At 41.2% G+C, this 24,587-nt stretch overlaps 3 protein-coding genes and 1 long non-coding RNA gene across 6 annotated transcripts; 3 read left to right on the plus strand and 1 right to left on the minus strand.

Annotated features, from left to right (window-relative positions):
* Positions 1-184: 184 nt before the first annotated feature.
* LOC4346863 (putative hydrolase C777.06c) lies at positions 185-4,019 on the plus strand. The gene is made up of 12 exons (XM_015756941.3): positions 185-539; positions 652-833; positions 949-1,061; positions 1,203-1,244; positions 1,321-1,376; positions 1,491-1,567; positions 1,760-1,879; positions 2,419-2,495; positions 2,585-2,648; positions 2,808-2,858; positions 2,946-2,994; positions 3,653-4,019. Exons 1-12 carry the CDS (start codon positions 350-352, stop codon positions 3,769-3,771), a joined length of 1,140 nt encoding a protein of 379 aa, XP_015612427.1. The 5' UTR covers positions 185-349; the 3' UTR covers positions 3,772-4,019.
* Positions 4,020-4,562: 543 nt separating this feature from the next.
* LOC4346864 (protein HOTHEAD) lies at positions 4,563-9,580 on the minus strand. Its single transcript, XM_015756940.3, has 6 exons — positions 9,431-9,580; positions 8,455-8,809; positions 6,445-6,758; positions 5,912-6,300; positions 4,888-5,459; positions 4,563-4,783 (listed from the first exon to the last, which is right to left on the minus strand). Exons 1-6 carry the CDS (start codon positions 9,501-9,503, stop codon positions 4,729-4,731), a joined length of 1,758 nt encoding a protein of 585 aa, XP_015612426.1. The 5' UTR covers positions 9,504-9,580; the 3' UTR covers positions 4,563-4,728.
* Positions 8,730-14,027, plus strand: LOC107278961 (uncharacterized). Of its 2 annotated transcripts, none has more exons than XR_003238513.2 (6): positions 8,730-8,871; positions 9,006-9,056; positions 9,132-9,822; positions 11,730-11,896; positions 12,110-12,672; positions 13,426-14,027. It is a non-coding gene; the product is annotated as an uncharacterized lncRNA (long non-coding RNA). The 2 variants fall into 2 exon arrangements; XR_010734905.1 differs by having other exon boundaries at positions 9,157-9,822.
* A 4,220-nt stretch (positions 14,028-18,247) lies between these two features.
* LOC4346865 (zinc finger CCCH domain-containing protein 59-like) lies at positions 18,248-23,815 on the plus strand. Of its 2 annotated transcripts, none has more exons than XM_066303872.1 (10): positions 18,248-18,379; positions 18,457-18,739; positions 19,008-19,129; positions 19,258-19,379; positions 20,080-20,197; positions 21,425-21,843; positions 22,125-22,425; positions 22,563-22,659; positions 23,146-23,291; positions 23,402-23,815. In XM_066303872.1, exons 1-10 carry the CDS (start codon positions 18,275-18,277, stop codon positions 23,528-23,530), a joined length of 1,842 nt encoding a protein of 613 aa, XP_066159969.1. In that variant the 5' UTR covers positions 18,248-18,274; the 3' UTR covers positions 23,531-23,815. The 2 variants fall into 2 exon arrangements, with proteins under 2 accessions (XP_066159969.1, NP_001409669.1); NM_001422740.1 differs by having other exon boundaries at positions 18,253-18,379; positions 19,008-19,131; positions 19,260-19,379; positions 23,402-23,789.
* The last annotated feature ends 772 nt before the right edge of the window (positions 23,816-24,587 follow it).

The raw sequence follows: 24,587 nt of genomic DNA on the forward strand, positions 1-24,587 counted from the left end.
TATTCTTGGGCCGGCCCAACACAAAAGCCCAATGTACCCAAAACTAGCTTAAAGAGGCCCATGTGGCCCTCTGACATCTACTAGGCCCATATCGGCTTTGACCCCACCTGTCAATGGGATGGGCGCTGAACGGACGGAAAGGTCGGGGACTTTCTGTGCGGTTACGCGGGGCCCACCTGTCAGCGTCGCCCGTGTCGCTCCGTCTCCAACCCCGCCGCGCGCGACAAGCGAGCGGCCGGTGGCCGAGACGTCGTTTGACCGTCCCCGATTCGCCCGCCGCCGCCGCCGCCGCCCGCCGCCACAGCCCGCCGGCGAACCGTGGCCGTATCTCTCTCTATCCTCTCCGGAGATGGCCGGCGCGGGTGCGGGTGCGGGCGCGATCGCCGCTCTCCTGCGCGCCGCGCACGTGCCGCCGGCGCCGCGCGCGCGCTCGATTCGGGGCCTCGCCGCGGCGCGCGGGCTCCCTCCTCTCGTCCGCGCCACGGCGGCGGCCATCGCGCCGTCATCGTTCTGCCCTTACCTCCCGCGCCTCAGCTCTGGTGCGTTGCCTGGCGTGAATTGCTGCTGCCGTATGACGTACATACAGCTCGCGCCTCAGCTGTTCGACGTAATGCCTAGCTCCTTCTGATGAATTGCTCCCGTTTCTTCCAGCTCGCTCCTTCTCCTCCTCAACATCGTGCAGCGCCGGCGCGTCCCTCGGTGGCGCGGTGTCCACCTCGCCGTCCGAGCAGGAGAAGCAGCGGCAGCAGTCGGAGCTCATCTTCCTCGGCACGGGCACCAGCGAGGGCATCCCGCGTGTCAGCTGCCTCACCAATCCCTCCAAGACCTGCACCGTACGGCCACCCTCTTCATTGCAGCAGCGCGATGTCGTTTCTATGTCATACTTTGTGTTGATTGGTTGCTCAATGTCATTTGCTCACTTTCTTCTTTGTCCTTTCCTGCACGCAGGTCTGTACCAAGGCAGCCGAGCCAGGGAATCGGAACAGGAGGCGCAACACGTCCATCCTCCTGCGCCATGCCACGCCGTCTGGCACGGCGAACATCCTAATTGACGCTGGCAAGTAAGTATGCGCCTTTGGTTGATCTGGGAGTCTGAAAGTTTGCTTCATTTCTCTTCCATTCTGGGTTATCATTCTTGAATTGAAAAAGAGTGAGAGAGAGTAATGAGACACCACTGTGTTTTTCTCTGCTTCCTCTGCTAGGTTCTTCTACCACTCTGCGCTCCAGTGGTTTCCTGCTTATGGGTATTGAACTGCTGACGTGCTCCATATTTGTTTCCGAGAAATTTAGCCTTGTTAAACGCTAGCTTCTGACATTCAGATTGAGGACAATTGATGCTGTGATTATTACTCATTCTCATGCGGATGCAATCGGAGGTTTGCAAATACTTTTATTGAAGCAAGCAACTTTATTAATATTGATTGAGACAACACACCATGCTCGTTTTGCTCTTGAGCTTTCTAAAAGAAATAAGAACTCCTTTGGTACAGGCCTTGATTGTCTTCGCGATTGGACGAACAATGTCCAGCCCACCATCCCGATTTATGTAGCAGAACGTGATTATGAGGTTGGTGCTATGTTTGTAGTTTTGTTTTTGCTTCTCTAGAATTGCAGCCTCAGAAAGTTTCATTCCTAACGTAGACAACTGTCATGCCAATTGAAATGAAACTCACAACTTCTCTTTATGTATGCAAGATTTTAACAACTGGGCCACTGGCTCACTTTTCTTTCTATGCTTGTACTATTTGTTCGCTATCAGGTGATGAAGATGACTCACTACTATTTGATTGACACAAGTGTGGTTATACCTGGAGCTGCAGTTTCAGCATTGCAATTCAACATTATTAAAGAGGAACCATTTACAGTTCATAACCTTGAGGTCTGTTGTCTAAAATAATAATTTATGTAAGCAAGAAGTAGACATAAACCACACGCTATCAGCAATAATTAGCTCTTCAATCCGCAAAGAAATTTCTTTTTCTCAACTCATTTGACTGCACTGTAATAATACTTTATACTCTATGTAGGCAGGTAATAAAAGGATACATTTACTTCTATATCCTTATTTTTGTTTACTATCATAACTTAATTAACTGACCATGTCTATACTTTGAGTTATTTGAATTCCAATGTTGTTCTGAGTTAAATGTTAGTAAATCCGTCATGAACCTATTAGTTACATCCTATGTTCTCAAAATATGTTGTTTTGGTCATGATCTCCGGTAGACACCTGTGACCATCGATTTGTTGGCCAAAAGTATGTAAACTATAAGGTAAGTAATTTTGAATGTGCCTTTTTAAATTGCATGTCCAAACGAAATTAATATGTTTTTAATTATGTCAGTTTGCGCTAAGTGTACTTTCGAGTGTACCCTGTCTAATTTATTTTGCTGAAGATATGATTTCTGTATTTTTCAGGTCATTCCTTTGCCTGTCTGGCATGGTCAGGGTTACCGCTCTCTTGGTTTTCGTTTTGGTCGTGTATGCTACATAAGGTAGATCAAAGTGCAAAGCTAATTTTTTACAATATATTCTGTTGGTTCAAGTTCAACACACATGGTCTTAATATCTCTGATGTACACAGTGATGTCAGTGATATACCTAAAGAAACCTACAAACTTCTGGAAGACTGTGAACTTCTAATAATGGTATTGACGTTATAACTTTTTCTATATATATATGTGAATTGTTAAAGCATGAGATTATGGGATTCTCTTGAAGCTGCATATTTTCTTATGTTACTTAGTGTTTTTATTAACTTTTTGTATAACTGGATTTAAGCTTGATTTTATTATAATTATGTCCAGGATGCTCTTAGACCCGATCGTTCTTCTTCAACACACTTTGGATTACCACGGGTGGGTAGTTAGTTCTAATATATCAATCAGCTCTAGCTTCTTATTGCTTCACTGTATTCCATGGTGATATATTCTTCACTTCTGCAGGCCCTTGAGGAAGTTAGGAAAATCAAACCAAAGAAAACACTGTTTACTGGTAATCATTTTGAGGCTCGTTTAATGCCTTTACTGAATTAACGCTGCTAGACTTCTTCAGTTTAAACTCTATGTGCACTTTAACTTTTCATGTTAATTTATAAAAACATTAATCACTCTGGAACAGAATGCACAGTTTACTATGAGAAAAGGTACATTGTTCTATTGCATGTTTGAGAAAGCTTATCTGCCTTTCTATTGATTGGCAGAATTTAATCTCAGAAAGGAAAAAAGGGGCAATATACTAAAAAAATGATCTCCTTAGTTAACTGTTCAATAATTTGGTACTTCATGTGCACAATAAGCATGATGAGGGTGTCCTACAATCACTCACGCCGAGCTTGCTGTTTGTTTTCCAATGGTGTGTTTGATATTTTCTCCTATTGCTTGTCACATAAAAGAAGAAAATATCTGTATAGTAACTTAGATCTAAATATTCATGTTGGTCACTTTTCAGAACCTTTCAATGTCAGAAGTTAACTATTACTATTCATGTTACTCCAGTTTATTCAGAACTAAAGCATCAAAGTTCGGCTACTTATTTCTTGTTTATGGACATGATAAGAAAAGGTCGTTTAATTTGATCGAATTTCACATGATGTAGCTTTTATTGTTTACATGATGTTGCTCTTGATGACTTGACTGAATGATATCTTCAGGAATGATGCATTTAATGGATCACGAGAAAGTAAACAATGAACTTGCCAAGTTGATGGAGACAGAGGGGCTTGACATCCAGCTGAGCTATGATGGTCTCAGGGTACCTGTATGGCTCTAATACTATTAATTCTTTTAAACACACACGACATTTTTTTGTCTTCTAGGCACAGCTAGGATATGTTTACAGATTTTCTAAGGTTTCAGTTAGTAAAATTATTATTACAAGATGTAATCTGTTGAACTCCTTGCTTTGAGCCTTTGCTTTTCTTTTATTCTCCCTTCTCTATAGAGGGAGCTTATGTAGCAAATATACATCTTATAATTTCCCAATGCAATAAAATTTCCAATTGATTGTTTTTGAAACAATACTTTCCTATCTTTCTGTTGCCCCCTTAAACAGATTTTCTTTATGGCTATTATTGCTTGGGTTGGATACGGGTGTGAGGGACTGAGGCTAGGGATCCAGCTGCTGGCAGGGCTTATTCCAGGCTTCCAGCTGTGAAAGAGAGGCTCTGAGGCCTTTGGAAATGAGAAGGGGAATACTAGCATGAACTTGTATATTTCTGCTTCCGCAATGAAGGGTATGGGTCCTCACTTATATAGATGAGGTTAACCCCTAACAAGAGAATCTAATCAAATAACCAAAGTAATCTCGTCTCCTAACCAAACCAACTAAGATTTTAATCTCCAATCTGCTATTTTCTTCCCTCACTTGGAGGTGGCCTTGCTGATTCTTGCGTGTGGGGTGTCTCTACTTGCTGCTGGCTGCTGCCCCAGAGACACTAGAGCCCGTAACAGTTGTATGGATAACTGGACTCTAATGTAGGATTAGGGACCATAAAAGGAAGTCATCAGGACTTCCTTGAAATCCAGCTGAAGGAACAGAAAACACTGGTGGGGGGGGGGGGGTCAATAAACCATTTGATCTGCAATATCACATGACACAAATGATTACTGGGTACAGATGAAACTCCTAGCTTGTCTTTCTTCGGTGAATCACACTAGATCCCAGCAATAATTAGTAATTTTTCTTCTCTAGGTCACACATAACAAAAGGCTGGTGTCCAGGAATCGATTACACTCCAGCTGCTCGACCTAGTCTTCCCCTTAGGATCATCACTCCAAAATATCTGAGTATGAAATATGAGGGAAGCAATTTAGTCTTTAAGAGTTTAAAGTTAGAATATCATTAGGTAAAGACTAAAGAAGTTAATTTTTTACTGTGTTTATGTACCTGCCCATCATCATGACCGTGGCTTGAGGGTTCGTCCCTGGTGATCTAGAAAATGTTGAGCCATCGACTACACGGACGCCTGAAACTCCAAGCACACGGTGTTGCTGATCAACCACCTTCCCTACATGGCATCCACCATGGTAGTGCCAGATGGTTATTACTGTATCCCTGCAAAATTGCTCTAGGGATTCTGTGTCATTTGTATGCTTGGGTATCAAGTTCACATTAGCCTGCACACTCATATTGAGCACTCTTTCCATTGAATGTCCATCAGTGTTGGCAGACAGTTCAGAGAAACGGTTTGTCTTCAGTATTCGTTCAATGGTCTTGATACCATAGACGCAACGAGTGAGATCCTGTGGATGACTGAAGTAGTTGAAGGTAACCGCAGGGTTCTTCTTGACATCAGTGTCTATCAGGGCAAGATGTCCCGTAGACAGTGGACCATCAATCTTCTCGAGGATAAAACCACCATGGAATATCTCTTTGGGTAGATTAAGTTTGGTATTTGCATACTTCTGTGCTTTTTCCAGGCTTCTTTCCTTCGGAGGAATTGTGGACAGCTGTCCAATCTGTACCATAGGAATATAATATGTATTAGACCAACAAGGCCAAGTAGGGAACAAATTGAGACAACAATGGAAACTATGATGGCAGTTATTGGAGTTGTTGCAATGTAGACAACACTTATTTTTTTTAATCTCCAAGACAAGAAGTTCAATTCTGAGATCTGATTCCTAGAAAATCTAAGCATAAAACAATGACTTATAAATCAGATAAGTATTATTTCTTAGAATATACTATTATATGCATATGCATATTCACCTGTAATTAATGAATTGGTCTAAGTTGTGTTTGCAATGTTGCAAAATGTGAGTTTTGATAGTTTAGACTTTAGAATCTGTTTTCCTTTTTGAAGTCTGCAGATCTAAGCAGCAGCTTTTTCCTGATGTTTGTGATACTGCTTTAGACCTATTTTATGCACAAAAAGCTTCTCATGATGCAAGTAAGATTGATGACATACCTCAGCGGACATGATTCCATGGTGGCAATGGATGCTTTCTGGTGACTGGCCAAAACCACTACTGGCCTCAATGAACACACCAGCTTCAGTTATTCCAACAGTCTCAATCAGGGACTGGCGAGGGGGGCTTTTCGTCGGTATGAATATGGAGTTCATGGGGTTATCAGCCATCCCTTTACCCACATACTTGTTATGGAGAACTACAGGAATTTTATGGCTCCTAAGGTCATTCTTGGGTCCAATCCCACTGAGCAATAGCAGCTGGGGGCTGCCAATTGCGCCAGCAGAGACAATGATTTCACTATCACAGTTGCTGTTGAGGAATGCCTGGTGGAGTCCTCCATTCTCATCGGTGAACTGAACTCCGGTTGCTCTTGGCTTCAGTTGCCCTGCATCAGAAATGGTGTATCTGAAATATGGTACGTGATTACTGAACTTACTCTTTCTATTCATGGCATATAATTCTATATAACTCTATTTTAGAAGATAATACAACTTGTAGGAGCTTTGGCCACACATGTGTAATTATTTACCTCTCTGCGAGTTAAAGACTATCCTGTTCACACTAGCATGAAGCAGCACCCTTAGGTTGTTAGGGTCTCCAGCTGCAAGTAAGTCGGCTGCTGTGTGGCGGTAGCCAGTCTCATCAAAGATGGTGCCACCAACTTTGGTCCCAGAAACATGGTCATATGTGTAGCCATTGAAAGGAGATACACCTGCTTGGAGTAGCCCATCCCTTAGTGCAGCCTGCCAAGGTGCGATCTTAGGCCACTGGACGATCTTGTCCTCCACCCAAGGGAAGGACTCATTCACCAGGTCTTCATCCCAGCCTACCTCCTGGATGAAGCTGTTTGTTTCAAGAACAAAAACACATGGTATACAAGTTATTAGCAATTTAACATGTAGTTCACCAATAACAATTTAACATGTAGTTCACCAATATGAATATCAATATAGAAGTAAAATTCCTTCTTGAAGACTACGGGATTAAGCTTATCAATTATTGATACCTTTTAAGTCACATTGGCGTTTCTGGTAATGAGCAGGTATATCACTAGGGATGACTGATGAGCACGGGTGTGTGGGGCCCACCCATTGACCTATTGTAATTCGATTCTGTACAAATAATTCGAATGCATATGTACTAATTGGCCCAAACTTGAAGTAGCCTCGAGTCTACTAGGGTTTTAGTTATTTAGTGTCCTTTGCCTAGACAACTTAGTTACCATGACTGCAAAGAAACAATTATAGCCCCATGTGATTTTGTTTTGTTGTCTCTCTCTTTTTTTTTTTCATCAATGTCTCTTTTCAATCTAGTCTGTTTCAGTAACATGTAGTTCATGACTGCAAGAAGAGCAAGGAAGTCTTTTTATTCACTGAGAAAACCACAGCATGTGCTGCTGCCAGCGTAGTTAATTATTTGCAATACCAGACTGAAGCACTTTAATGCAAACCACTTTTGCAATCTGCTTATTTTCTTTATGTTATCAACTTTCTCACTAGTGCTCATTTGTATGCAAGCACTCAAAGTACAACCTTTGCTAATTTTACAGCTGGATTTTATTTCGTTATATATTGCAGAGCTGCATTGTGATAAATCTCAAAGAAAGCCTGCATTTTGATAACCATAAACTAGAAGTCTAGAATCATACCAACCAAAATATGTAGTCCTAGTGAACCGATAATCATGTCCAAATGCAGTGCTGGGTACGTTCTAGAGTGAGTGCTAGTAATGCAGGTGGTGGTTTTATGCATTTGTGTCTTTTGGCTGGCTCATTTTAGTCGATTAGAACCTATTTGAGCTACACTAATTAGTGTTTGTTTGTTTCCCCGTTTTCCCTTTTCCATTTGGACGCTGGAGAAAAGAAACAAGAGGTTGTAGCCAGAGAATCCTAATTGGCAGAAACTTTGGTTTCATGGTAATTGAATGCTACTATTGAGAACAGTGAATAATATTTAGTGTTCTGCTGCACGTTTCAGCAGACAGCTATTACTCCACTTGAAGGGTGAACAAAGGTGGCTGCAGTATGCTAGGGTGGCAGCAGTCAAGCAGATCTTACCAGTTACCATTAGTAATTTCTACTGGCACTATCACTGCTCTGCATTTACCCTAGAGCTGATGTTTGTTCATGTGAAAGTGATAGGCCATGTGTTGCATATACTGAGAGACTACTTGGTATATTTAATCTACTTATGCTAACTTCATTTTAGGCTCTGCTATTTGTGCTTGCCCTCTTATGGTAAAGAATATAATAGTAAATTATATCTGAAGTCTTGATCATGATTGAGACCATTCTGCACTTCGGCAGTAAAAAAAAAGGTTAAATTTGCATGTGTGAACTGTGAATTCTCTTGCATATGTTTGTGTGTATATATTAATGCTGACCATTCTGCACTTCGGCAGTAAAAAAAAGGTTAAATTTGCATGTGTGAACTGTGAACTCTCTTGGCTGGTCACTCGTAGACGGAAGAGAACAATCATAATCAGGTAAGAATACTGATACACAAGATAGCATCCATATCTGTGCAATGCAATTGCTTACTTTGAGCTGGCCCGGCTGTAGAAGCCGGCATTGATGCAGGTGCCACCTCCCAACACCCTCGCTCGGGCATTGATGACGCCGTCAGTGGAGATGAAGGCCTGAGACGCCGAGTCCGGCGCCATATTGCTCAGGCCAATGTGGAAGTTCTCCATGTAGGAGACGTTGCGGTTGCCATACGGAGACCCTCCCCTCTCCAGCAGGAGCACCTTGTACTTGAGCGACAATGTCGCCGCCAGGGGGCAACCGGCGGTGCCCCCGCCGACGACAATGTAGTCGTATGTCTCGTGGCGCATCGCTGGGAAGCTGCTCGCCTTCTGGAGGGTAGGGAGATTCCTTAAGCTGAATTGCTGGTTGCCTGAGAAAACAAAGTGTTCCATAATGTTGTCATTGCCTGAAAAAGTTTTGCTTTGTTCTGCTGTAAGTTTCTCATGCTATAACCCCCTTTTTTTTTTTGCATGACTTCAATAAAAGCTTTCATTATCTAAAAACATAACCTGTTTTTGCATGTTGATAAATGAGTGTATCAATCTAATTGATGCTATGATTACTAGGGTCTGGACCTCTTGGCAGTTGGCATTGTACCTCCTAGGACTGGATGAGAGGTACGTCTTGTGGCATTGTGTTGACTATTTATTTCCTATCCTTCAATCTCTAAATATTGAACTCTGAATGATTAGATGTTCTGCTACTCTCAAATACTAGTGGTGAGGCCAATGTGGCGATAAACAATGATAGGAACCAAAGTGTCAGATAATGGAAGTGCACGTGATAATGATATTCTTGCGAGAAAGAAGCTAAGCAAAAACTAGCATATATAACTGCATTTCACCATTGCAAGTTCTTCAATGGGAAGGTGGAACAGAAATGTACAGAATAAAGGAGGAATGCCTGAGAAACATGAGATGAGACAGAATACAGAATAGAGGAGGAATGCCTGAGAAACATGAGATGAGACAGAACCACAAGAGATGCGCACCTTGGGATAAACTGAAGGAGCAGAGGCAAACCATGGCCTGGAAGATGAATAGCATTCTCTTGCTCAAAGCCATTGAGCCTGAGAACCACCTGCCAAGCTAAACTCTTTCCCCTTCTTAGGATTTTCCTTCCCTCCAAAACAACGGTGGCAAAACCTCTCTCCCTCCCCTGTTTCCTGATCTCCACCTCTCAAGCTTGCTCACTGCATTTGAGTAGGTTTATGTAGAGGGCTTGGCATTGGGGGATTGATAGCAATAGGCTGCTGTGTATATGCATTAAAGAGAGCTCACCAGCTCTAGTAAGTGCTATTCAATGCAGAGGGAGCACTGGCCTGGTACAACTGGGATTTATGGACTTCATCAACCAACCAACCGTAGCAAGGCTGCTCTGAAGGTACCCACCACCCTCATTACAAGAATGACAGTCGTATATCTCTTTCCTCTATCTATTCATAGAAAAATATTTTCCTTTTCCAATCTTTTTGCCAATTGGTTAAGCCAACGTGTTATTAGTATTCTAATATTCTATTCCTGGTCTGTTCCCTCCATTTTTCAAATATAGGCTGTGTTTAGTTCGTGTGCCAAAATTTTTTTTAAGTACACGGACACACATTTGAAATATTAAACGTAGACTAATAACAAAACAAATTACAGATTCCGTCTGTAAACTGTGAGACGAATTTATTAAGCCTAATTAATCCGTCATTAGCAAATGTTTACTGTAGCATCACATTGTCAAATCATGGCGTAATTAGGCTCAAAAGATTCGTCTCGCAATTTACAGTCGGACTGTGCAATTGGGTTTTTTTTTTCGTCGACATTTGATGCTCCATATATGTGTCCAAACATTTTATGTGACGGAAAAGTTAGAAGTTTGAAGAAAAAAGTTGAAATCTAAACATGGCCATAGATACATTCTTGTTATTTAGTGCAGATGCTTCCATCTTTAAATACCAGTTGCAGACTTGCAGGAAACATATGGTGCCATTTTTTTATAGCAACTGCAGAAATTGTTTTGTGCTGCCATCTTCTTGGAACCTATATGCTGACAAACATGCTCCAAATTATAATTAGTTAGAAATGTCTCTGATGTAGATTATCCAGCTCTCACGGCCTGTTTGGTTGGAGGGAGTTGGTGATGGGGAATAGGAGTTTATGATATCTGGGAGTTTAAGTCTGTAGTTTGGTTGGAAGACTTGGGAATTCGAGGGGGTTTGGGATGGGGAATTAAAAGGTCGAATTCTCACCAATATCTTACCTGGGAGAGACCTGTTAATTCGTGAGACTTGGAGGGAATTCGACGTGAAACCAAACAAGGGACGAGAACTAAAAATGTAACTCCCATGACCAATCCCACCATCAACTCCCTCCTTAAAACTCCCATTCCTCTTCCCTTCTCTTACCAAACAGACCGTCAGTGTTTTTATTTCATTTCATCTAGAAAAATTAGCCACCATCCCTGAATAGACAAGCATAGCAAAGTTTACTGTAATGCACCGCTCAAAGTTACCGTCTTACCATTAAGATTACTTCTTTTATCTGCACACTGTTCCTTGTTAATGCGATGTGTATAGCTAGAAACAAAGCAGAGAGCTAAGCCAAGCTGAGGTTGAATTGACTAATTGTGTGGCCTACCTTGTCCTATCTGGTCTGTAGGGATTTATATTGCTATCGCTCAAATATATCATTTATGGGTTGATGGCCATACTAAATACACTTAACAATAATAAATGCTATGTGCTACCTTTAGTTATGGAGTACATTACATTACATTGCTTGAGACTCGTCATGATCAACATACAGTGTGCAAAACTGTTCTTTGTTTTTTTATAAGACCTCTTTTAGGACTTACAAAGCTGTTATTGAACCTTTCATGTCCATTAGGCGGTACTCACTTGTGAGCACCAGGAAAAGCAATTAGACCTCCATATAAATTTTGAACTGGAAAGCAAGCGAGCAAAATTTATTACCACCATCAACTGCCTGTGTATATTTGGCAGAAAACAATTGATGCACAAGAAAAGAGTGAAGTGTTAACTATTACATCTGCCCCAACATTACTAGGCTGTCCTCTTTTCGTTCCCCTGCAACCATGGAGCTTGTGAGTAAAGAAAAATAAAACACTGAGCGTTCGTCAACTACACTATGATGCTTTTCTTTTCCTGCATCCCTGGAACTCACAGGTTTACTACAAGAGTGAAACCTAAAGCAGAACTATAGCTAATCTCAAGCTGCAACGTGTCGCACACTTTTCATTTCCCTCACAAGGATATAACTCTTTTGTTGCTTATTTGTCTGCAGATTGGAAGAAAGGGACCTATGCCTCTCAAGCACTTTAAGGAGAGGGAGAGCCAAGGACAATATGACCTGTGAAGAACCAGAAAGAGCCTTCACATCACACGGTTACATCTGGATCGAAAAGAGACGCCCTAACAACCTACTCGCAGGCAACCTGGGATTATTTAAAGGTAACACGAGCTAGCGTTAAATCAGTTTCTACACACCCGTTTTCACCTGTTGTCACAGACTCAGTGTCACACACCAAGCGTGTGTATGCATGTAGATATAACACAACTTGCATGGGTGAATCTTTTGGTCGCCATGCAGCCTACATTGATGCTGCCGGAAAATTAGGTGAGTGGGAGATATATGATGACACTGTGCATCATCTTGATTTGCAGGGCTGTCTGAGCTGCCGAAGCAGAGTGGTGCACCTAGGGGTCACAAGACTCACATCCTTGTCCGGGCAGTTCGCTGATCGCCGGACGGCTCCTTAATTTTCTCAACAGAAGCCTTTAATCTGTATTCAAATGGCTCTAAATGGATCCGCAGCCAAACATTTCCAAGATACAATCGTAACTCTATTGGGTGGATTCTGGAATCTCGATGAAATGGAGTTAGATCTGGGAGAAGAATCAGTACTGGAACTATGTCAAATGGGGCAACCTGACCAGTGACTAGTGACCACTGCTACGAGCTGGAACCTGTTAAATTTCCATGCCCATCCATCCATATGATATATTTCCCACTCACCACCAGTTTTTCTGAACCTGATGCAATTATGCAAGTAATCAAGCAATCAACCCACCGGTGAAGATGTTGGTCAATGACTGAAACTAGGAGGCTAAGGTTATGTCATCAAGATGCTCCATCTCCCTGGAATCCCAGCATTTTCATCCTCTACCATTTCAATACAACCACATGGAAATTGTGCTAGAATCATCATCATCACCATGAAACAAAGGTACATTTCCTCCTTTTGAAAAGCAGTGATACTGAATTTTTCAGCACTTAAATACACCACTTTGGATCCTAAGATTGGCGTCGACACCCTTAACTCCTGTGGGGTAAATCACAACCCCCTCCCTGCCATTGGATTGAATGGTTCATGCAACACAATAGGACTACATGAGTGCTACAGGTGACCCCCTCATCCCCAAAGAAAGTTCTAGTTCTCGCAAGGTTCCAAGTTCATCACCTAGCCATTGTGTTCACCCACTTCCCTTGCTCCCCTTCATCCGGTCCAACCTTAGTCGTGAATGCATGCACGTAGTTACATGTACGAACATCTATGTTATGAAGATCGTAGATGTCATCGTGGCGCCCTAATCCACTTGGCAGGTGCGGTTTACTACACCCACATGGCAGTGACTGTTCACGACGATTTTCCTAGAATAGTTGCTTGTACTGTGAGGAGAACTTGCAAATGTAAATACTGCTGGCAGCACACAGTTAGGAGAGATGTTAGCTGTGCCATACGGTGTGCGCTTAAATGAGAAGGGCAGAAGGTCACATGGTAGCGTATTTACCAGCTGTGTCCCAGCACTGTCCGTCTGCTGCTGCCCATTGGTGATGCAACCATGGCCATGTTTGTGTGATCCCTTGAGCTCAAATGCTTCGTACTGTGATTATCAAACCATCTAATACTAATCAAAGTTGTTTTTGTAGATGCCACTATATCGTCTCACCTCTCTTGTCCTTTCTTTTTTGTTGTTAGGAAAAATGGGGCGATCTTGCTACTGTTTCAAGTTTAAGGCGGCGGCAGATCAGCGCAGTCCTCCTGTCTCTTCACAGATGATTGGCTGGAAAAACAAATTCTGCATCTCATCTGGTGGTTGCGTCTCAACGGAGCTGACGTGATGGTCTGACAAAGATGTTTCAAACCATAAATTAGTCACTGACAAAGCCTGCTTCTGTTGTTCGCCGAAATTCTTTTAGAAGACTCAGGCCCTGTTTAGATGGGACTAAAACTTTTAAGTCCCTATTACATCGGATGTTTGAAAATTAATTATAAATATTAAACGTAGACTATTAATAAAACCCATCCATAATCTTGGACTAATTTGCGAGACGAATCTAATGAGCCTAATTAATCCATGATTAGCCTATGTGATGCTACAGTAAATATTCTCTAATTATAGATTAATTAGGCTTAAAAAATTTGTCTCGTGAATTAGCTTTTATTTATGTAATTAGTTTTGTAAGTAGTCTATATTTAATACTCTAAATTAGTGTCTAAAGACAGGGACTAAAGTTAAGTCCCTGGATCTAAACACCACCTCAGTTTGATTACTGAATAGTAGTGATTGATTTTGGTCATTTGGGGCGCCGTCTGCATGTTCCATCCTGCCTACTGGTAAAGATTAGTGATGGTAATACAAAGGAGTACATATGTTCAATGTTCATAGCAATCCTCTACAATTGTCCTTTCAGATACACAAATTTGAACTGAATGTGATTTTGTGAAATGTGAAAAGGAGAATGGTGAAAATACGAAACAATTTCGACCAATCCTAAGGGACGTATCACTGGTGAATGATGTTCAAAATTTATGTTGGGATGATCCACCACCGCATGTGCCTTCCTGCAGAAACTCCATATCTAATTTAGCGAAGTTTTATGCAATACACCCTTACTCCCTTAGGTCCATGAAGTGAAATGGCCAAGGGGGAAAGGTTTTAACAAGGGAGATGAAATGGTGGGGATATGATGGAGGTTTAGATCATACTTGCAATCCAGCTAGAGCAAATGCAAGTGATGATGTTGGCCTAGTCTAAGAGGGCACTACAGTGAAGATCTAGCTCAAGGATCAATGTTGTGGGACATGTTGGGGGATCTAGCCTAGATGTGTCTCACAATGAAGGTCATGAGTGTATATATCCTTAACCACCACAATGTGTGTTGCATGGCATGGGAGCCTTTGTCCTCCCTAGTGCCAACACCATCGTTGCCTCCTTCATTTTGGTGATGATGGGGTAGTTGTAGCTCATGGTTACCCGCCTCCGGGTTTGGTCATGTGGTACTTCCATTCCCTACACTCATTTGATTTGCCCCTCCCCTGCCTTTTGTGAGAGACCAACACTCAGAACAAAACCCAGAGATGCATGTATTGTGCAATGGTGTGCAGAAGGTAGTAACTGGGAATCAATAATGTTGTTACGCATCATCCTCACCAAAACTCAATGGCATCGCCAATTCACCATCACCACAATCCGACTTCTTAGTTTTCTTAATCCTGTGTTTAAAAGGAGCCTTTTTGGTCTTATTGTGACACATTTTCGTGGTGGAGTCAGGAGAGAGCTCCTATTGACTGTCAGTAGTTATGAGAGCATCTCCAAGAGCTCCCTAATATCAGCTTCAAAAGATAAATTTTAGGAATCTAGAAAACAGGTCTCCAAGAGATGCCCAAAGATGGTACCAATATTTACCCACACCTAAAACCAGAACTAATCTGAACCAATTTTGGGCACCTCCATGCACTCCCAATTGATGAAATCGCCGGAGGTTTTTGCCACTCGTGCCTTTTCTTCCCCTGTCGTGCACTGCCGCGAGATGCCCGAGCCATGCCTGCAGACTTGTCGATGCCCTCGTCATCCCCTACCGCAGCTGTTAGGCACGCGCAAGATCACCCTGCTGCACAACATAGCTGAGCCGCTAGCGCGCAATTGGTTGGTAGCGCCTAACGCCGATCTCCCTTTTATCAGAAAAATGGAAAGACAAACGGTTGAAGCAGATCTACTTGAGATGATGTGGCATGTTTTAAAATGATTGGAAACCAAATTTAGGGGCACTCTTGGAGTAGAAGGTGATATTTGGGCCCAATTTCTTTTGGGATGGTCCCAATCCAAGAATTTTAGGAGTTAAATTTTTGGATGCTCTTGGAGATGCTCTCAGTGGTAAATTTTCGGCAACAAAGCTGAGGTATTCCATGATGAAACTTATGATTTTTTTTTTTGCCACACGATCAAATCCATTTTCATATCACAAATTTAATTAGCTAAAGACTTGCATGCATATTTCAATGACCGAACTTATAACTACATAAACTCCAAACTACACCAAACAGAAACGATCACAATAATGTTCCAATAGTGCAATTAATTCAGCTCACCAAGGATGTCTTTTTCTCTCTTTGAGGTCCCAACCACTAACTTCTCCAGGGTGTACATTACCGTTTTCAAGGTGAAAACTGATCCCTTTCGGTTTACCGAAAACCAAGCGAATACTACTTTCGTAGGCTCTATTTGAAAACCGGCTTAAGGCTAGTCTCAACACAAGACACTAAATATAGTTTTCATAAACTTCTCATCATCAAGAAACTAGTACTAGACACTACTCTTTTAATGCAAACACTATTTTTTCATACTTAAATTTAATGCTACTTATTTCACATGATGTTTTGGATGTTGTGTAGAAACCATGTCTTAGGGCACCCGCAATGGTTATCTATAGGCTCTCTACAAGAGATCTATGTCAGCATATTTTCCTACTTGGAAGAGATTAAATGAAGAGAGAGAGCAAAGCTATCTACTAACCTGGAGATAGTCTATAAAGAAAAACGAGGCAATGAATTAGATAGCTATAGATACCCATGTAGACATACCATTAAAGTGGTTTACTATTAATCTAGTCTATTGCTGATATGTACATGGTAGCACCTTACTTTACCATTGTGGGTGCTCTTATGCAAGACCTGGTTTCCTTATCTTTCCTCATTTATTCACTTGTCACATTATTTTTTATACTAGGTAGCAGCTTATTTAATACTATGGACACCATACTAGTCTTTGGGTTGGAAATGGTCTAAAGCAATCGGTTTTCACCTTGAAAACTGATCCGTGTCGGTTTACCGAAAATCGAGCGAATACCACTTTTGTCAGCTTTATTTGAAAACCAGCTAAAAGCGATCGGTTTTCACAAAACAGACCCCTAACATTTTGATGAAAACCGGTTAGAATCGCGAATTCTGCTCCCAAGCTAATCCATTTTGATCCCCCATCGCATTGTCCTCGCTCGTACGGAAAAGAGAATCAAGATATGAAAAGTTTGAAACAGAACTGGAAATTTATTTGCTCTTTGATGGCCGATTCCGATGTGCAACTGTTCGTGCGGTGGATACATACTGCATGCCATGTCAACCACGGAATTCAATTAAACTCACTCGTCGAATGATGTTGAAATTGAATTGAATTGAATGTCGATCGGTCAACATCATGTGTTAATTGGAACGCGTACGTACGTAGATACATCTCCTACTATCGCATTATTGTTCTTTTGATCAGAACCGGACAATGCCAGTCATCTGCACGGCTACTATCAGATGTATAAAGACAACGTATATGTACACACAGTACATGTGTCGTCACGCACCGCCTTATGGAATTAATTAAACTAACTTAATTAAAAGCAGTCCATAATAAAAGATTTAGTATATTCAAAATTACTTGTAAGCATATGCATGGGTGGCTAGTAAGTTGCACATGTATGGAGGACTTGTACAGTTGTATAATTGTATGTGTCTTATGAAAAATTTGACAGATTAACTTGTAGCCTGATAGACTGCCTTCTTTTTAGTTGAAGAAAAAGGTCACAAATTGAAAGATGTGAAGGGGCTAAATGATCTATTGTATGTGTCTATGGCGTGTAAAATGTGAAGACAATGGTTTTTTTTTAAAAGGAGAATTTTGAGTGGGTCTTGTGCCAAGTGAAACCTTTCTTGCAGTACTTTGCATATCACATTTTTTTTATTATACAAAAGATGCCCATAAACATATATACATATAACTCACATACCTAAATGCGCTGTCTACACATACACATAGTAAAAAGACACAGGTCACGAGTTGGTCATATAAGGATGAGTTCAAACCTACATGCTGTGAAACTTTCTTTCCGGCAAAAAAAAATAGCAATGGATTAGCGCAAGAATAATTATGTATTGGCTTAAAAAACTTTAAAAATAAATTAATATGATTGTTTAAAGCCATTTTTCTATATTTTTTTAAACAACACAGCTTTCAGCAGTAGGAAATATGCGCGTGAAAAATGAGAGAGTAGAAGTTAGGAAAATATAGTCGAGAACACACGCTAAGATTGTTTATAAGGCCATTTCCCAATGAACGATGCCATTTTTATGTTTCTAAAGATGCCACATAAACAACAAGACATTTAATTAATAATTGAAACAGCGCCCATACTGCAATGCATGGTTTTATTTTTGTTGTTTCATAGCTAGCATAGTAGCATATGCAAGAGACAAACTGTATTGGTAAAAGTGTAGAAATTGTTTCATCTAGATAAAACTCATTTCATCTCTCACTTCATTAATTTCTTACTACATCATCAAAAAATACTGGCATATGTCACCCTGTTTAGAATAAAAATTCTATTGGGAGGGGCCCAAACCTAAAGTCGTGTACTTCTAAACATAATATGGGCCGTACTATGTTTTGGGCCACTCACGAAGCCCAGCAAAAAGAACGCGTCCTACCTTGAGGCCCAACTTAGTAACGCAGATCCAGAATTCCAGAGGCCTCTTCGCTTCACCCAAAAACCCAAACCCCACCATGGCCGCCGCCGCTGCCTCGCCGTCTCCGGCGACGCCGCCGCGGATCCTCCTCGCCGGCGACGCGAACGGCCGCCTCCACCAGCTCTTCAAGCGCGTCACCTCGGTAACCTCCTCCTCCGCCGCCGCCGCGTCCTCCCCTCCCATCTCGTCGTATCCTCTCACCGGCTGCCGTCGGCACAGGTGAACCAGTCGACGGGGCCGTTCCACGCGCTGCTCTGCGTCGGGCAGTTCTTCTCCCCCGATGCCGGCGACGGGGATGGCGGCGGCGGCGGGGAGGTCGCGGACTACCTGGAGGGACGCGCCGCCGTGCCCATCCCGACCTACTTCACCGGGGACTACGGCCCCGCGGCGCCTCGCCTTCTCGCGAAGGCCGCGTCCAGCGCCCGAGGCTTCTCCCCCGGAGGCATCCAGATATGCCCCAACCTCTTCTGGCTCAGAGGCAGCGCCCGCTTCACCCTCCATGGTTTCTCTCTTCGTCTTTCCATTTCTCAATTGTGTTGGACTAATTTGTTTCATTAACTTAGGCGTAAATACTGTGCTCATAGATGAGTAGCTTTACATCTCCAATGTCTGAAGTAAAATGTTAAACCTGTTCAATTGCAGCATCTTTTCTTTTGAAGCTGATAAAATATTCCATGCGAGCTATTGTAGAAATGGGCTGGAAATGGGATCATCGAAACAAATGCTTGCTTTAGCAATTCCATTTATTGGATTTTCTCACCTTTCGTTAGGTTTATCTGTCGTTTACTTGTCGGGAAGGAAAGGGCCAGGAGGGCCTGGCTGCTACAGCCAGGATGATGTTGATGCACTACGGGCTCTTGCCGAAGAGCCGGGGATTGTTGATTTGTTTTTGACATATCCTTTTTTCTTTCTATGGCATTATTATTTCTTAGCTGCTTGTGTTAAACTGAGGTGTTGTCGTACATGAATTCTCAAAGTATCAAGTTTGGTGCTGAGTTCCCTTGACGATAATGAGATTGCACTAACGAATGGCCTGCTGGAGTGGTGAATGGAGTTGATACTTCTAATGCACCTTCTCAGATATCGGATCCTCATGGATATGATCCTGTAGTTGCTGAATTGGTTGCTGAGATTAAGCCACGGTTTGGTTTCTGAATTCATATTTTCTATATCCCTCCTTGAAGAAGAAAGTAGTGTTGGTGGTAGTAATTCAGATTTTAGAGTTCAAATCCATTGCACTGATGTTCTCCGGGAGTAACGAAAACTGTAATTTTGTGATAAAACTGCTGCTAAATCTGTAGTTTTGTGATACTATGCCTTAACTCTATAGTTTTGAGATAAATGTGATGCTAAATCTATAGTTTTGTTATACACCTCCTTAAATTTGTAGTTTTGCAGTAGTTTGGTCAAGGTATTTGTAGTTTTGTGAAATTCACACGAAGAACCTTCCATATGACGTTTTATTCTCTTTTAGGCTTTTAGCCTTCTAACAACAAATTCACGAATTAACATTAAAGGCCAAACATGACTGAATTGCCATGTATATATGTGGTGTGTGAGTTAATTCTGAAATCAGTGTGTGTATCACAGTCAAATGCCCCTTGTAACACAAAAGGTGAAGGACTTCAATGCAGAAATTACATTTATTTCTTTGAACAATATGAAGACATGCATAATTTTCTTTTATCCAAGCAAATACACTAGTATTAAGCTAGTAGTTTAAATGTTGACTAGACTAACTGAAAGCATAATCACGGAATATGTTTACATTTATATAAGTCTATAAGATACAATGCCAACCAAAAGTATACCGAATTTGTAACAAAAGTCTGTTTCCTGCAGATATCATATTGCAGGTTCTAAAGGTGTATTCTATGCAAGGGAACCATATGTGAGTGATTCCGCTGCACATGTTACCCGTTTTATTGGACTTGCTAATGTTGGAAACAAAGAGAAGCAGGTACATCTATATTTGGCCAAATCAACTTAGTTCTTCAAACATAGTTTCTGGTTATAATTCTACTACATTTTCTTGTATTTTGTTCATAATTTAGTATACATATTAAGTTCTAGTACTCCCTCCGTTTCACAATGTAAGACTTTCTAGAATTGCCCACATACATATAGATGTTAATGAATCTAAACACATACATATGTCTAGATTCATTAACATCTAAATGAATGTGGGCAATGCTAGAAAGTCTTACATTGTGAAACGGAGGAAGTATTAGTTTTCAGTTATATTTATCATTTTCAGAAATGAAAATCTTCACTGATTTATTAGTGTATTTCAGAAACCTGCAACTTATATGGTTACAATATCTGTTTCCTACATCTTTAAGTCAGGTTTTCAGTTAGCAACAACTTCAACAATCAGTTTCCAGGCCTTCTGGCAAAGTGGGTCCACTTATCATGCGCATGGTCAAGTTGACCATTACAATTTACCATGTGTACAAACTGGACATGCACATATGGCTCCCTATTGGGGCTAGGGAGAGGAGATAACAATATGGGTCCTAGGATCAAGGTTTAACTAAAATAGAGTTAGTTATGCACTTACTTGATGGTGGCTTTACCCTGCGTGGCGCACTCTCTTCCAAGACCACGTCATAAGAGCAACTCCAGTGTGGGGCTTAAAATGATTTTAATGCAAAAAGATCGAACTGTGTACACTGTGGCAGTCGACGCATGCATGTCAGAGCAAAAATCAAACTCCAAAGTATATTCAAACTCAACCGAGTAAATAGTTCGTTGCCCTGGGCCATTGGCACATGCAGGCAGGGCAGAATGTAGTGATTGGAGGAACTTTTTTCAACATGGGTCCCACGATTCGATTCAACACTACAGCTATCGAACCAAACCTTTATTCAACTTCGGTGGATTGTAGCAGTCGAATCAGCAGTGGAGCTGCTCTAAGGCCACTTTGCATTGTAAATGCCCTAGCAGTCCTGAGTTGGCCGTTTGAGAAATACAACTGAACCTGCCTTGTCAAATGGTTTAGATGGTAGCAGAATTGCAGTTCTGTGAACAAAATTTGTGCACTGATTTTGTGGTAGCAGAATTGCTGAAATCATCCCCTGAAGTTGTAGATAACTGATAGTTATGTTAAATTTCTGTTATCACATTTACTCTTGATTTGTTGCTATTATTCTTAATTGTCTACTCATTATTGCATATTCTTTTTCAGAAATTTATTCATGCAATTTCTCCTACTCCAGCATCTACCATGTCCAGTGTTGATATTCACGCAAGGCCTCCAAATACTACTTTATCCCCATATATTTCTCCAGCAAAGTCAGTTCCTGTTGAAGAAACTCCAAAGCGTCCTGCTGAGGATGCTGATTTGCAATACTGGCGTTACGATGTCAAGAAGCAAAGACATGGTGAAGCCGGTGGGAATCGTCTATGTTTCAAATTTACATCATCAGGATCCTGTCCTCGAGGGAGTAAATGCAATTATAGGCATGATGAGGAGGCCAGGGAGCATTACAATAGGAATGTCTGTTTTGATTTCTTAAACAAAGGAAAATGTGAGAAGGGTCCTGAGTGTAGGTTTGCTCATAGCCTTTCTGATGAGGGTGCTGTTAGGGATACAAAACCACGTAGGTGAGAAAATATTCCAAATCTCTCACTCTGTCTGAAGCACACATGCACAATCTGCCACCCCACCTACTCACATTGCACTTTTACAAATTACCCCTTAAACTTCTTAGTATTAAATATCAATCAAATCCTAAATGGATAGACATATAAAGTTAAATTGAGTAGTAGTATTATAATATATTTTATATTTTTTTATCTATAGCAAAGCACAAGCATTCGGCTAGTATACTAAGAATTCTGATTATCTAATTGTGGGATTCACCCTGTATTTTTGTTTACTACAGCGAACGAAGACGTGTTGAGAGCAGTTGCTGGTTCTGCTTGTCAAGTCCAGATGTTGAATCACATCTTGTTATCAGCATTGGAGAAGGTTACTACTGTGCACTTGCAAAAGGGCCACTTGTTCCAAACCATGTTCTAGTTATACCAGTTGAGCACTGCTCTAGTACACTAAAGATGCCCGTGGAAGCTGAGGCAGAGCTTGGGAGATATAAGGATGCTCTGGCCAAGTATTTTGAGAAACAAGGAAAGATAGCTATATACTTCGAGTGGGTTTCTCAGCAGTCCCGCCATGCAAACCTTCAGGTGAGGACATTTTTTTCCTGATATGTTGCTCCATGCTTCCATTTAAATGATGCTGTCATTTGGAATTTGGATGCTTGTATGCGATCTCATTTGTTTTTTGTTCATACTGGATGGTAATCCACTAAATTTCTGCGCAGGCTGTTCCAGTACCATTGTCTAAAGCATCAAGTGTTAAAAAGATATTCCATTTAGCAGCACAGAGACTGGGATTTGAATTTTCTGTAGTGAATCCAGGTGAAGTTGTACCTAACTTTATCTCTCTTAGTCAGCTGAATAGAAAGGGGATAGACAAAAACAATCTTAGGCTGCGATCGTTCCCCTGGGTTCCCCTGGGTTGGGAACGTAACCCTCCGGCACGGAAAACGGAATGGTCCATTAGCACGTGATTAATTAAGTATTTACTAAATCTTTTTTCAAAAATGAATCAATATGATTTTTTTAAGCAACTTTTGTATAGAAACTTTTTGCAAAAATGCACCGTTTAGCAGTTTGAAAAGCGTGCGCGCGGAAAACGAAGGAGAGGGGTTGGGAACCTTGAGTATAGAACACAGCCTAAATGGGCTATTCACACATCAATGAGCATACTGTGATGCCAATACATCTTCATGATGTTGCTTCTCTAAGGAAGTCTTCCTAAAAGTTTCAACAATTGTGTATCACGTGGCCAAGTTTTATGTTGCTTATAATTCGATTTGCCCTGAGCTCTCTCTTTGTTTTCAGATGGTGATGCTAACCGCGCCAGGGAATTGTTAAGATCAGAGTGTGACAGCAAATCAAGCTTGTTTTATGTTGAGCTACCAGAAGGTTCAGTGCTTTTACATTTGGTTGACAGTAATGAGAAGTTCCCTGCTCAGTTTGGCCGTGAGGTATATATACCATATGATAATCGTTAAGGCCTTTTTTTGTCTGAAAAATAACCTACATGGGGATGGAAAGAAAATAATGATATCGTCGAAACCTAACTGTCAATCTACAGGTGTTGGCTGGGTTGCTAAGCATGGCAGATCGTGCAGATTGGAGGAACTGTAAGGTTTCTAAAGAAGAAGAAATCCAGATGGTGGATGATTTTAAACAAGGGTTTCGTGAGTTTGATCCAGCTGAATGACAATGTGCTTAAGTTGCTAATTTGTCACCGGACAAGAACGTGCTGCTAAACTTGCATTGTATTTTTGTAGTTGAAAGTACTTAGGTAGGCCATATTTGAGAAATGGACCGACTTTGAGGTCCATTATTGTAATTTCTATTGATTGATTCGGGAACAATTTTTTTTTCAGTTAAGAGTTAAAATTTGGCCGTAGTGCCACGTTTGTTCTTCGAGACTTCTCGTATACAATGTGATGATCTGAGGCGATGGGCAGTGGTCGAAATTCTTATATATCTTTTTTCTTTAGACCTGTGTCCTAAAGTAGGAAATAACACATTTTTCTTGTGCTTGTCGATGCAGAACCTGATTGTTTTTTTCGCACTTAATGTGTAGTTGGTTTGAGGAAAAAAAAGGGTCCAATTAGAAAAAAAAAAAGAAAACATGAATTCCCAAAAAAACGAGAATGGAACGTACTAGCGTTTGTTTGAACATATGACAAATTTGACCGCGATATCTTTTATCGCTTCCTATTTTCTAAACCTTGACTTTTGAAGGAGAAAAATTAGAATAAAATAAAAACCATATTTAAAATCATTTCTCGTTGCTCGAGTAACAAAAAAATAGAATAAAAAAAATCATATTTAAAATTATTTCTTGTTGCTCGAGTCACGTTAGCCTACAAGGGATAACAAAATCAAACATTTGTCACGTGTCAGCAGCCAAAAAAAGCTCGACCAAATAACTATAAAATCGTGCATAACCTCATTAAAATATTGATAAAATATATTAATACTATGGATATCAGTTCACAAATGCATGTTAGAACTATTAGGAGCGGCCAAACATGCATCAGCCCATGCCCACCCTACCCCATGTCTAGGCATCCCACTTCTACCGTTGTCGGAGTAAACGATTTACTCATATCACGCGCCCCTACCACTCACCTTTATTCGAGTAAACGATCTACTTCAATAATAAAAACAACTTCCCTGCTTCCGATCCCACCCTACATGGCGCATCGTGCTCCCACCATTACCAGAATAAATGATTTACTTCAATAAAAACAACTTCTCTGCTT

Source organism: Oryza sativa, chromosome 9 (assembly GCF_034140825.1).
Source record: "Oryza sativa Japonica Group chromosome 9, ASM3414082v1".
Lineage (NCBI taxonomy): Eukaryota > Viridiplantae > Streptophyta > Magnoliopsida > Poales > Poaceae > Oryza > Oryza sativa.

What these genes read in the sequence shown, in the direction of transcription:
- LOC4346865 (XM_066303872.1), top strand. Translation starts at nt 18,275, where the DNA reads ATGGCCGCCGCCGCTGCCTCGCCGTCTCCGGCGACGCCGCCGCGGATC. An exon ending in GGATTGTTGATTTGTTTTTG is followed by an intron (nt 19,130 to 19,257) that starts ACATATCCTTTT and finishes TAATGAGATTGC; the next exon opens with ACTAACGAATGGCCTGCTGG. An exon ending in ATTTTCTGTAGTGAATCCAG is followed by an intron (nt 22,660 to 23,145) that starts GTGAAGTTGTAC and finishes CTTTGTTTTCAG; the next exon opens with ATGGTGATGCTAACCGCGCC.
- LOC4346863 (XM_015756941.3), top strand. Translation starts at nt 350, where the DNA reads ATGGCCGGCGCGGGTGCGGGTGCGGGCGCGATCGCCGCTCTCCTGCGC. An exon ending in CCTCCCGCGCCTCAGCTCTG is followed by an intron (nt 540 to 651) that starts GTGCGTTGCCTG and finishes CGTTTCTTCCAG; the next exon opens with CTCGCTCCTTCTCCTCCTCA. An exon ending in GGTCGTGTATGCTACATAAG is followed by an intron (nt 2,496 to 2,584) that starts GTAGATCAAAGT and finishes TGATGTACACAG; the next exon opens with TGATGTCAGTGATATACCTA.
- LOC4346864 (XM_015756940.3), bottom strand. Translation starts at nt 9,503, where the DNA reads ATGGCTTTGAGCAAGAGAATGCTATTCATCTTCCAGGCCATGGTTTGC. An exon ending in TACAGCCGGGCCAGCTCAAA is followed by an intron (nt 6,759 to 8,454) that starts GTAAGCAATTGC and finishes TGAAACAAACAG; the next exon opens with CTTCATCCAGGAGGTAGGCT. An exon ending in AGTCTTTAACTCGCAGAGAG is followed by an intron (nt 6,301 to 6,444) that starts GTAAATAATTAC and finishes TTTCTGATGCAG; the next exon opens with GGCAACTGAAGCCAAGAGCA.